At 41.2% G+C, this 13706-nt stretch overlaps 1 protein-coding gene across 7 annotated transcripts in view; it reads left to right on the plus strand.

Annotated features, from left to right (window-relative positions):
- Window positions 1-13706, plus strand: part of COL19A1 (collagen type XIX alpha 1 chain) — a 189535-nt gene that overhangs the window by 147567 nt on the left and 28262 nt on the right. For 6 of the 7 annotated variants that reach the window (XM_080997970.1, XM_080997972.1, XM_080997971.1 and 3 more), the window contains exons 21-31: window positions 490-543; window positions 2454-2507; window positions 3228-3317; window positions 4269-4313; window positions 4405-4482; window positions 7387-7422; window positions 7513-7566; window positions 7663-7716; window positions 8532-8573; window positions 9089-9142; window positions 10798-10851. In XM_080997970.1, the coding sequence (XP_080854096.1) occupies window positions 490-543; window positions 2454-2507; window positions 3228-3317; window positions 4269-4313; window positions 4405-4482; window positions 7387-7422; window positions 7513-7566; window positions 7663-7716; window positions 8532-8573; window positions 9089-9142; window positions 10798-10851 (615 nt within the window). The remainder of the gene's footprint in view (window positions 1-489; window positions 544-2453; window positions 2508-3227; window positions 3318-4268; window positions 4314-4404; window positions 4483-7386; window positions 7423-7512; window positions 7567-7662; window positions 7717-8531; window positions 8574-9088; window positions 9143-10797; window positions 10852-13706) is intronic. The other variant, XM_080997969.1, reaches the window with a different exon arrangement.

Consider the following 13706-nt stretch of genomic DNA (forward strand, 5'->3'; position numbering starts at 1 on the left):
TTGTCTGAAACATCTGGAGGGCACCAGTTTGGGGAAGGCTGATTTACACGTAGCAAGGGGCAGTGACTTTTGCCTCTCTAGATGCTGCTGAACTATGTCTCCTATTGGTTTGAGCTGTCATGGGCTGCATGGCACCAGCCGGGATGGGCAGGGATGCCAGGTTCTATCAGAGGAGGAGGAGCCCCCCCCCCGCCCCCGCCCCGGATTCGAGGTGTGGGGAGTTCAGGCAGTGGCAGGGAAGTAGGTTCTGCACCTTTGCTGCTGGACTTCCCAGCAAGGGAAGAGGATTTGGTTGAGTCAGTCTCTACACGTCTCCAGAGAATGAGATTTCCAGGGTAGCTCAGTTGGAGATGGGGGGGGGAGGAATGTTTGGAGGGTAGGACTCAGGTCCTGTCACCAAGGACTTGGTGTTGTCTGCGATAGCAGGAACATTTTTCATTCATATATAGTTAGAAGTTTAACATACCATTCTCAAAAACATTTTTGTAGGGTGCATCAGGGGAACCTGGTCCTTCTGGACCCATTGGAAGTCCAGGACCACAGGTACGTAGGTTATATTTAGTATACAAAATACCACGTTGAAGCTCTGTGTTGCCCTTCTTCTGATTTCTAATCCTTTATTTAATACCATTAATTTTTTTTTAAACAGTCTTCTGAGCTATGTACTTGCACAAAATGCCAAAAATATGCGCAGTATTATGGGTTTTTCTCACAAGTTCTGCTGACACCTTAAAATAGTTGAATGCTGTCCAGATCCTGTGTTATTTCTTTGTCCTGTACAGTGCCAAATAAACAGTTAACTTGAATGTTAAATAATCACAGCAACTGTGTTCCGATCCAATGACCCCTCTCAGTTGTCCTTTACCAACCAAATTTTGATATGCTGCTACTGCTCCCTGAAACTGATAAAGAAATCATATTATTTTACTTTATTTATGTCTGAATGTATACGGCAACCTTCAGTTTGCAAAAATGCATAAAGCAGCTAACGAATAAAAGACCACAAATAAATCCCAAATACGTTTTTTTAAAAACCCCAGTAAAAACAGCTCTTCATTGGAAACAGTAAAGTCAATTCAAACTAAAATGTACAGGTGTTTTTCTCATGTTTGAAGAGCAGAACAGAGTAAATAATAAAGAACAGCAGCTTCAACATTTCTATTCATATGTAAATGTCAATCATTTGAAAGTGCTATAAAAGTCTGAAAGTTTCACTTCTGAAAGTGCTATAAAAGTCTGAAAGTTTCACTTCCCAAAGAAAAGTAAAAAATAAATAAATGGTCATTTTCAAGTTTTTTTTAAATGGAATGAATTCATTTTTTTCCTGTGAATTCACATGTAATATTTGGCATGATTGCAAAAAAAAAAAAAAAATTATGGTCTTTCTCCTTTGCTATGAAATATACCTCAGGCACATAAAAGAGAGAGAGATGCACTTCCTCCTTGAATAAAATTAATTCATACAGCCAAAAGGCTTTGCAATTCTATGCTTTTATTCATAAAAATTCATTCTAGAGCTGTCTCTTCTATTGCGAATTTTAAAGCTAATGGTGTAGAGCTCTATTTAAAATGCCCCATTTGTTTAGATGGATTCTAGTTTATTTCATTTCCCCCCTCCCCTAACACTTAAGGAAACTGAAAGAGAGCAAGAACAGATAATGAAACTCACAGCTGGAATGTCGAAGGCAATGTAGTTTAGGCAAAACTGGGCAGGTTTTTTTTATTATTTTTGTAGCATTTTAATAATGTCACACTTTTTTGATTACATCCTTTGAGTGTATAAAACCGACTGGGATTTTTCATGCTTTGGGAGAAGACAGACAGATAGAAGAAACTGAGCCCAAGTAAATAATATCACAGGATTTTTAAGGAACCCCAAAGTATCAGTAGTAGTCATGGGGCCGAGCAGCATAGGACAACATCGCTTACTTGGCTTCCCAATGTGGATGCTGATACTGGTAACCAAGAGGGAGAAGGTGACAGGGAAACTGGTACAATGTGGGTGCAACAGTGGGAGCATTTGATTGGCTGTGCCACTGAACCATGCCAACTCCCCACTGCCTCACCTCTCTCGGTTACTGGCAGTGACCTCCACATTGGGGAGCCAGGTAAGTAATGCCAACCCACTGACTGCTACTGGAGAGCATATTACCAGTCCTTTAACTGTACACCTAAACCATGAGGAACTAGACCCACCCACTCCAAAAAGGAAGAACTTTTCACTCTTTGAGTTACAGGATTTTAAATGGGTGTGCTCTTTGCTGGTTTTGAACACCTTCAAATAAGGCTGTGCTATATGGACAGCAAATGAATTTTTAGCAAACATTTTAATGTGGCTGCTATATAGGAGGAAAACTTTGGCGTATCCCACCATCGACTTAAAAGTAACCCTCTTTTAACTGGCCAAGTGACATAAAAACTTACCACCTTGGTCTTTCTTTTTAATTAACTAGGGCTTAACGGGAGAACATGGAGTACCTGGAAGACCAGGGATTAAAGGAGAAAAGGTATGTTTTGGTGATACAGAATAATAATCATTCTCAAATTAGGTGAAAGATTCCTAGGACTAACCTTTTGAGTGTAGCTGTCCAGGCTTTGTTATGAGCAACATCATCCAGTATAAATTATTGCTGCCTTCTCGTTACTGAACAGAATAGGGATTCACAGTTGAGGCCAATTTCGCTGTTACTGCAGACTCATATCTGTATATCTATTGAACAGATGCAAACAAAGCAGAAACATATCCCATTGTTTACTTCTGAGATCATTTACCAGTCTGCCCCAGAGCAGTGTATGTCATTAAAATAGGAAACAATACAATAGAAAAATAATAAATATAATGAAATAATTCAATATCTGCAGCACACAGGAGAAATTAAAAAAGCAGTACAGTATTCGTCATCTGTCTAAAAAAAAAATGACTTTAACAAACTGACAATTATCCATCCCTCCTCCAAAAGCCTGCCAAAAGAGGTCAGTATCATGAAGATGCAAGATCCACCTACTTATGTGCTGCATTAGATGAGAAAGCTAAGGCTACTGTCAATATAGCTAGGAGGGTGCCATTTTTGAAGCAGTTAATTGTATTAGTAACATGAGTCCTGACAGCAGTTCAAGAAACGAAGATGTTACTAGTCATAATTCAAACCTCTAAGACAAAACATATTAATGAGACATTTCTAATTACCTTCTGTGACTTTACCATTGTTTTCATCTATATTACATAGGGGGACTCTGGTGGAATCATAGGCCCACCAGGGCCGCCAGGTTCTAAAGGTGACACAGGACCTCCAGGATCAAGCCTTCTAGGAAAACCAGTAGGTATCATAGAGTTATGTGGCAGAAGGGACCGTGAGATCCTCAAAACCAACTCCTGTCCCAAGGCAGGGCCTTTCACATATGGGCACTTCAGATATAAACTCATATGTTAATTCAGAGTGAGCACGCCACAAGCAGAGTGGCAAAACTGTGACTGTGGAGCAGAAAGATCCCAAATGTTAGTAAAGTCGCTTAAACAATGCAGACGGAGTCCAGAGAGAAGATGAATCCTGTTATAAGGATTTTGTTTAGGAAACTAAACAAAAATGGTGTATAATCTGAGGAGAAATAAACAGAAATGGCCTGTACCTAGCAAGGAGGCATTCAACCAAACATATGGAGGAAAACTCCCTCAGAACTACAGAGCACATGCTACCTCAGCATCTGCTAACATCCTGCCGCTCTGCCTGGTTGCTAAGCAATACGACCTCCACCCATTCCCTCTCTTGGTTAGTTGACTTTAATGCTGCCAGAGGTACCCATTTAGTTGCACACAGAAATTGTCATTTTTTCTTTCTACACTTAACATCTTGGGTCAGATTTCTAGGCTTTTGACCCTACTGTGTGTGTGTTTTTTTACTGGTTAGAATCACCTCCAAAACAGAAAACAGCCATTTTACAGCAAAGTATACAACATACCCTCCTGCCAACCTAGCAGTTCGAAAGCACGTCAAAGTGCAAGTAGATAAATAGGTACCACGCCAGCGGGAAGGTAAACGCCGTTTCCATGCGCTGCTCTGGTTCGCCAGAAGCGGCTTCTTCATGCTGGCCACATGACCAGCCATGTCGGCCAATAAAGCAAGATGAGCGCCGCAACCCCAGAGTCGGCCACGACTAGACCTAATGGTCAGGGGTCCCTTTATCTTTACCTTTATATAACATATCGTGGTTCCTTCACACACATGCTTTTGTTCATAGTAGATTTTCTTTTCTTTTATTTAAAAAATCAGGGACCAGCAGGCATTCCTGGAGCAGTTGGTCCACGGGGGCCTAAGGTAGGGAAAACTGTTAGAATTTGTGTTTTTGCATTTCCCAAGTACTGAGTTCTTTTAAAGGTTCATAAACAATGGTTTGCTCCTTCACCAGGGTGAAAGAGGGCTGCCTGGAGTACAAGGGCCTCCTGGAGAGATGGGTCCAGCAGGAAATGGAACCCAAGGTCCTCCTGTAAGTACACCCCCTCCGCCAGCTTTTTGTGATGTTCATGCAAGGCTAATAATGCCCTATGTAAGTCACAATTACTGAGATGATACAACCTTGGTAGTGATCCTCCATTTAATATGTGATTTTTGATGCACCATTTCCTTTCCACTGTACAGAAATTGGGCATTTTCCGAAGGGATGAAGTTGTTGCAGGGTTTGCATCCAACAAAATCAGCTCATTTGTGAGAGGGTTCCATTTGTACAACAGAAATTCCCTTCCCTGTCCTCTCCTCTGTGCTCCCACCTCCTCCCATCTCCTCTGAAGGGTTGGAGATTTGGGGGGAAGAGGCGAGCGGGGTGGGGGTGGGAGTTCCATGTTGGAACTTGAAACCCTCACACAAATGGGACAATGCCATTTAATACATCCCCTCATAGTATTTCCAGGGTCACACTGCAGGGTATGTAGTGTTTTGTTTAGTTTTATACCTTCTGGGATATCTTAAACAAGCAGCTACATAAATGCCTTCCTAATCTTGGTTTTGGGAATGGGAATGGAATTGGAAAGGAATGGAAAGAAAGGAGTTACACATTGCTACATCACAGGGCTGGTAGCATGGTCCCAGGCTTTCTTCAGAGTGTAACTGTACCTAGAAGCACAGTGGCCTACTTTATGTTAGAGATTAAGGTACATTTGGAACATATTGTTATTTGTCAGCCATTTGTTTGTTTGTTTACTCATTTACTTATAGTTGTATAGCACCTTTTTCTCCAAGGAGTGCAATGTGGTATACATAGTTCTCCTCTCTTCGTTTTATCCTCACAGCAACTCTGTGAGGTAGGGTTAGGGTCAGACAGAGAGTCAGTGACTGGCCCAAGGTTATCCAGTGAGCTTCATGGCTGAGTAGGCATTTGAACCCTGTTTTATTGTTTTAAGGTGTTTAATGTTTTCAAAAAAAATTTCATTGCTGCTAACCCAGAAATAGTACCTCGGGTTAAGAACTTTGCTTCAGGATGAGAGCAGAAATCGTGCTCCAGCGGCAGCAGAGGCCCCATTAGCTAAAGTGGTGCTTCAGGTTAAGAACAGTTTCAGGTTAAGAACGGACCTCCGGAACGAATTGAGTACTTAACCCGAGGTACCACTGTATATATATATAAAAATATGAACCTAGAAGTTTACCCCTCCTCCATTAGCTCACTGTAGTCTATACAACTGACTGAATGATGAAACAACTGGATCTCATTCCACCTGCTGAAGCATTGTGTGATCTTTTTATCTGGCTTTCAGTGGCTAGGGTTAACATACCATTTGGAGGTTTGGTTTTAGCATATAAAGCCTTCCAATATTTTTATGCTTTTAGTAAAAAAATCATTCATCATTTTATAGGTTGTTGGTTTTGTTTTGTTTTTTGTTTTAATCTGGTTACATGCCTTAAGGTTTCATGGCAGAACAATTTAAAAACACAAATCAAAACAAATGATCAATTTTTGCAATACATTTCCTACCATGAGAGGAATACAACTGTGGCATGCAGAGTCTTGTGACCAATACATGATAGCTGGGGAATGTTAATCTTCCTACGCACTTCACAGGGGACAATTTTTACTGAGGATCATTGATATATCATTTCAGTCTCCCCCGCACACTGGCCCTCGTGTTTCAACATTGCCCCTGGCCTTTAATGTCGTAAACAGGGAAGATGGTCAAAATGTTAACTCCAGAGCATTTGATTTTACAAAAGGCCAGCAGGTATTGTGTTTCCCATGCTGTATCATCTTGCTAGTCAAATGTCACCATATTTGTCAATAAAGAAGGATACATGTTATAATAACCATGGTCCTGAACTGTGCTCTTAATTACAGGGATGGATTGCATACTTTGTTTGATGAAGCCAGCTTAATAAAATTTTATTCTGTTCGAATTGGAGCAGAGGGCATAACTCTTGGAATAAATTGAAATAAATTACTGTAAATTCACATTCAGGGTTTGAAGTGAGCATAAGCATTTTTTTAAAAATATAAGTAGGCTTAAAAAAAAATTGTTCAGAAACTTCCAACATCTACATTTCTTTAAAAGATTGTGCTGATTTCAGTTTTGTAAAATAAAATACAGTTGTCTTGTGGATCTCATAGCAACAATAAACTTTGTAGCAATATAACTGTGTAGGTATTTGTGGATTAATTTTACTGAATGGCCATCCAGTATATCCAGCCAAATATATGGGTCTCATACTTGGCAAATTGCTTAAGTTTGGGGGGAGATGTGTTGGATATTATCTAAACCAGGCATAGGCAAACTCGGCCCTCCAGATGTTTTGGGACAACTCCCATGATCCCTAGCTAACAGGAGCAGTGGTCAGGGATGATGGGAATTGTAGTCTCAAAACATCTGGAGGGCCGAGTTTGCCTATGCCTGATCACACCTGGGGTGTGATTTAACAAAGGATTGTTAAATCACACCCCAGGTGACCCTCCTCTCACTGGAGCAGCAAGCAGAGGTGTTCATAATGACTGTATATTTCCATTTGAAATTTCTACCTCATGAGAATGAAAAGAGGGCTACCCTAGAGGGCTGAAATGGGCAGAACAACAGCAGGCTTCATGCAGGCGCAGTCTCCTATTGCTTGGAGAAAGCCCTAGGAATGAGGGGACTTAAACAGCTGTTGGGAGGTGGGGACTTTCAGTCTTGGGAACTGATTTTATAGGGTAAGATTTACTGGGGATGGGCTGCTGTGCTCATTAGGCCTGACACTCAGCCGAGCCTGTGAAGATTGTGTTTTTGCTAAAAAAGAGTTACCTCTAACTTTGATCTGTGATTTACTACTAGCTCTCTCTATGACAGTGCCTGAGAACTGTAATCAAATGTACTCATGTATCACACTGCGATTCTGTACCTGTGACTTGTATTTCTCTTTCATTCTCTCTCTCTAGGGTCTTAAGGGGCCTCCTGGGGCACCGGGCTTCCAGGTAAAATACAAAATGGGAAATTTAGGTGAATGCTATTTATGCCTTTATCGTCCAGCTATTTCTTGATGACCCAACTTGTTTCCACCTCAGGGCTCAAGAGGACCTCCTGGATTACCAGGTACTCCAGGAACACCAGGGATCGATGTAAGTACTAACTTTGCAAATGCTGCAATGGCAGTTTGTATCTCTTGTCAAAGCCAAGAATGTAAAATACAGTACTTTTAATATATCTGTCCATAGGGTATTCCAGGACGTGATGGAAAGCCAGGACTCCCAGGGCCTCCAGGTGACCCAGTATGTATATAAACCAAGGCTCTAATACAAATGCACTTAAGGATGAATATTGCAAATTTACCTAAAGAGCTGCAAGCATATGAAAGTTTAGGCTTATGTGCTGAATTAATTATAAATAGATTCACAGTTTCAATCACTTAGGATTTTGTTTGATTAGATGTGGGGAATCTTTGGCCCTCCAGATTTTGCTGAATTAGAACTCCAGTCAGCCCCATCAAGCATGGCCAGGGGTAATGGAACATGTAGTTCAAAAAGAATATAGTGCAGCAGTGTGGGAGTTGTAGTTCAGCAATGTCTGGAAGACGAAAGGTTGCCCACACCTGAGTCTGATGAACACTTGTGCTGTTGTTGCCTGTTAAAAACAGTTACTGCACTTGCATTTGAAAGGTCTAAATTATCTTAAAAGGAGCACAAGTTCAGATGGCCCTTATAATGACCTTTCTAGCTGTCTCTTTTGCAGGACTCTTGATTGTACTACATATGGAACTACAATGCCTCTGATGGAGGAGGGAAAGTCAACAATGAGTTTCACGCTTTCCTGATGCAATTCAATTCTAGGCTAGATCTGCTGTTGGCTGTATTTTGAGCTTTGAATATTGCTCTTGGGAATTTTGAATTTACAGTTGCAATTTATTTATCTGCACCCTAGACTTTTTTTTTGGTAGTATTTCCTGCCAGTATTTCCTATGTCATTCTATTTCTTTGGAGAGCTGCATCACCCTCCTTTATTATGAAATATGGACAATGCATATAGTCATGTAAGATGCTTTGCAAGGGTGCTCTATTCCCTCCCTGATCTGTTTGTTTGTTTTCAGGTTGCTCTTCCTCTTCTTGGAGATATGGGTGCTTTATTGAAGGTAATTGCGTTTTCTGGTTCCCTGCTCTCTGCCGATAGTTGGCAAAACCATAGAGGCAATCAGTTTTGCAGTATCGATGCTAATCTACTCTTACCTATAGAGCCTAATTTTTACGTTTCTGCTCTGCTCTTTTGGTTTACCACCTGATGTAAGAAATCAGAAACCCTTGGCATATCTAGAATTAGCACATTATCATGGACCACCGGTATTCATTATTAAACTGAAGGAGATCACAGTGCTGACAAGGCAATCTGTTTTCCATGTTGAAATCCAGCATATATATTTTTATTGCATTTATATCTCACCTTTTCCTCAAGGTGGTATATACATGATAATCCCTCTCCTCATTTAATCCCCACAACAACCATGTGAGTTGGTTAGGCTGAGAGGGGAAAAGGAGAATGGCAGTCTTACTTGGCAGGGATGGCCATGGAGTTAAAAGTTACGGTTGCCTTTGTGACAAGATGCATTACTACTTTTCTAAAAATATTGCCCACCATTATCGTCTTCATTAGGGTGATCCTGGTCCAAGAGGTCCCCCAGGAATCCCAGGTAGAGAAGGGCCTAAGGTGAGTTCCTGAAGCAAGAACTCTGTGTAGCTTTCTGGTTAATGAAGATGTTGAGCATGGCTGCTTAATCATATATATTTTTTTACGTTTTATTTCCATGTGCTCTATTTTGCAATATTGCAATTGCAGGTTGCTGTTGTTGTTTTAAAAAAATAAATAATAATGAGCAGTTGTTTGGCTGTACTTGTTTGCCAAACAGTAATTAAAGTGCCCTCTGCACACACAAAACTGGAGCTGCCTGGCTAAGGGGCAATGATAAGACAATTCACTAACACCATGTCCCATTGAACTGGAAGTATCTAAGGGACTCAAGCCAAAAGGAGGAAGCTTCCATCAATTATACAGTTGCAGCTGACTTGTATTGAACAGGACTTACTTATGTTTGTAGAATAAGTCTTATAGAAGGATATTGGCCATTGGAATGGGCTTTGCCAGATGATATAGCATAGCACTTTGTTAAGTGGCATGTGGAAACACTAGTTGAATTCTGCTTTCGGGTGATTACAGAAAAGCAATGCCTCAGCAGCACTAAAGAATTCTAATATTGCAGTAGCATACATTAAAAAGGTAAAGGGCCCCTGACAGTTAAGTCCAGTCATGAACGACTCTGGGGTTGCGGTGCTCATTTTGCTTTACTGGCTGAGGGAGCCGATGTTTGTCTGCAGACAGTTTTTCCAGGTCATGTGGCCAGCATGACTAAGCCGCTTCTGGCGAAATCAGAGCAGCACACGGAAATGCCGTTTACCTTCCCACTGGAGCGATACCTATTTACTTGCACTTTGACATGTTTTCGAACTGCTAGGTTGGCAGGAGCTGGGACCAAGCAACGGGAGCTCACCCTGTTGCGGGGATTCGAACCGCCGACCTTCTGATCGGCAAGCCCTAGGCTCAGTGGTTTAGACCACAGTGCCACCCATGTCCCAGTAGCATACATACTCGTGCTAATTATAGTCTCATTAGCATATATCCAGGCTCCAGAGTTTGACTCCATAACTATGTGAAGTTGGACAGTCTTAAACCTTTTCATTCTGTCTGAATGGATATTCCATAATTGTTGTTTTATTGGGTATTATTAGAGATGCATGCAATTTTTTTCCAGGGGGCACTCAAGGGTACGCAATACCGGCGCTTCTTTTTGTCGTTGTTTGAAAGTGCGGCACTTACCATGATGTTGTTACAGTGAGTACCAGCACCTCTCTTTTTTTGGTTAAAAAGTGCGACACCACTGTAAAAACTTCATGGTACCAGCAGCACCTTTTTCTAGAAAAGAAGCACTGGATGCAGGAATAACAATGTATGAAACTATCATATCTGTGTAAATAATTTTATAAGCTCATCTGCTTCATTCATCCATGTAAATATTTTGACTTCTTGTTACTCTGTTTTTCGGTACTAAAAGCACAGTCTTGTGGAAGTGTACTCAAAAGTAAGTCTTACTGAGTTCAATGAGACTTACTTCTAGGTCAGACTGTATATCATCCTTATATCTACGGCTAAATTTCTCAGTGAACTCAAGTCATGCTGATACCAGGACCAGGGCATGCAATATCATCTCAGCCTTGTTCCATTTTTTCCAAATGCCTTGAGGGGGGTTTGTTGGATAAGGTTGTTTTTATAACCAGACCCTGCAATGACATCCAGCTCTTTGTTTCTAGGGAAACAAAGGTGAACGTGGATTTCCTGGGCTGCCTGGAGAAAAAGGTGATGAGGTAAAAACTCCTTCTGTTGCAATCGTAATTGTGTTTCCATTACTCAGATATGAAGAGCCCTGCTAAGGTGTCCCATGGGCACCAAACCATTGAAGGGGCTTCTGAGAATGCACCTAGTTAGCACCTCCCCCTGGATGGCAACACTTGCCCCAGCAATGACCACCACCAATGCACAGTCGACGTCAGTATGGATCCCTCTGTGAAGCTATGAATCATGGTTATTCAGGGTTTGCACTGTTAGCCTACTGTGTACAATGTCTATGGTGAGCACTGCAGAAATTGCCAGGGCAAGAGGGTGGGGACCAGAAGATGTGTTTTGTGGTGGCCACTACCTGCTACTGTTTTGCGAAGGTTAGGCAGGGGTGTGATTTCATTTAATTTGGTTGGAGTCAGAGCATAGGGCTTGTAGATTTCATTAAATATCCTCATCTTTTGCCTCTGTCATTTGAGCATAGGTGGCATTGCTCAAATACGAGTTTCTGTGCTGCTCATTGAATACATGAACATCAACTGGTGGTGTTTAGCCAATGAGCTGGATGCATTTGGATTTGAGAAACAGATTTCCTTATACTGCTGCATGTATAAATATGACCTTGGTACTATTAATATAGATTTAAAGGCAGATTTGACAATGGCTCTATGTTTTAAGGACAAATGGGCCAGCTACAGAAAGGGACACAGCTTTGTTATGATGTGTTTGTTGGATCCTTTCTGCTCAGCAAATGCAGCAGGTAATTCCAGAGACCTGACATCAAGCAATTCTTTAACAATACCTTACTGCTGAGAACCAAGAGGCAACTGAGCAAGTAATAATAAAAAAGGCCAGTTTATAATTGGCATTTAGTCTTTTAAGAGACTCCAGAGCAAGTTCATTCTGGGCAAAACTTTTTATTGGTTCAGTGGGGTGCCATATGGATTCGTTCAGTTACTAAGCAAGAGTCCTACTGCTGTGCAGTTCATCAGCTCCTTAGGCGATCCGGCACTTTTCAGTGGCTGTTACATTTTAGCAGTAGCTCTAGGTTAGTGCACTCTAAGTGGGTAAATTAATGCTACTTTCAGGAGATTACACTGCCAACAGTGATTTCATTAGTGGGTCTGAAAGGTACAAAGTTTCAGGAGCAACAAAGTTGGGTTGTACTTCAAGCCAATGTTGTAATGTATTGAGTTTCACAGAACTTTGGACAAACTTCACTGTCAGTTTCTTTTTAACAGGTGAGAGATATCTTAAAATGTAACATCTATTGTAACCTGTCTGTGAACCTATTTTTGCCTTATTTCTCTTTCTTTCTCTTAGCCTTTTGTTCTGGTTTTGGGGCTTATTCTCATCCAGGATAATAAAATATGTCCTTTTTACATTAGAGCAATTGGTATGGCTTGCACTAGTTTTTATGCTTTGTTGTTGCTGAAACAGAATGTTAGCCGGTGTGCCAAAATCTGGTGGTGCACACATATCTTCTGCTTTTCTTTTTACTGTCATGCACAAACGCAGCATGTGGGAACCATGTACAAGCTCCAAACAAATGCTGCTCAGCCAGTGGTCAGGGGTGATGGGATTTGTAGCCTAGGAATATTTGGAGGTCCACAGGTTCCCATCCCTGTCGTAGACATGCAAAGTATGAGTACCTATACTGTATAGGCAAAGGTTTTACAACAAAGTAGTTTTGTTAGTGAAAGGATTTCCATTTGCACAACAGAACTTCCCCTCCCTCTCTTCTCTCCCTGCACCCTTCCCAAATCTGCTCCCTAGGTGGTGTGTGAGGAGAGGAAAAAGAGGGGAGGTTCCATTGCACAAACATAAGTTCATAGAAAGGAATCGAAGAGTTGGAAGGTACCAAGAGGGTCATCTGGTCCTACCCCCTGCAATGCAGGAATCTTGCCCACAGCCATCCCTGGGTGGGTTCAAACCACCAACCATCTGGTTAACAACCAGACTTTGGATTTAGGAGCATTGGATACTGCTCCTAAAAAGCGTCCTGCAGAAATAATCCATCCTGCATACAGAGCAAAATTGCATTACACACTTAAATTGATTTCACTATTTATTTGCAAGAATCTCTATACCACAACTGGGGGGGGGGGGGGACTATCGTAGTGAACAGGATAAAAGGAACAATAAAGTTGCACTGTGTTGATATGTGGTTAATATATACCACATGAAACATCCAGCCTTCCCCCCAAAGAATCTTGTGAATTGTTGTTTGAGTACAGTCATACCTTGGATCCTGAACGCCTTGGTACTCAGACATTTTGGCTCCCAAATGCCGCAAACCCAGAAGTGAGTGCTCTGGTTTGCAAATGCTCTTTGGAACCCAAATGTTTGACGGGACTTCTGCAGTTTCCGATTGCTGACTGCTTCCTGCAGCCAATCAGAAGCCACACTATGGTTTTCGAATGCTTAGGAAGTCGAACGGACTTCCAGAACAGATTCCATTCAATTTACAAGGTACAACTGTATTCTCTATTGCAGATCCTCAACCGCACCTCATAGAACTAAAATTCCAAAGGTTTTATTGGAAGAAGGAAACACTGTCAAACTAGTCTGTCTGTCTTGACACTTCCTATTGTTTGTGAGGCAAAGTGTAAAAGTTGTATGGACAGTTTAGTTTTCACCCTCTGTGATGAAGCCAAATGTGTAGCTGTTTAAATTCATGCTAATAAATGTGCCATACTAGTAGATAGTCAAGTAAATCACTTTGAGAGCCTCTTGTGGGGCTATAAAATAGGATATTATTCTTAAATAAATTTCCAAAACATAAAACAGATCCCTGTTCACTGAGTCAAAGAGAAATAGATACTAGGTGATTACATGTGGTGCCCCAGATCCATACTTTATTACTTTCTTCTTTATTAAAAAA

The sequence above is a fragment of the Podarcis pityusensis genome (assembly GCF_964106645.2).
Source record: "Podarcis pityusensis genome assembly, chromosome: 3".
Taxonomy (NCBI): Eukaryota; Metazoa; Chordata; class Lepidosauria; order Squamata; family Lacertidae; genus Podarcis; species Podarcis pityusensis.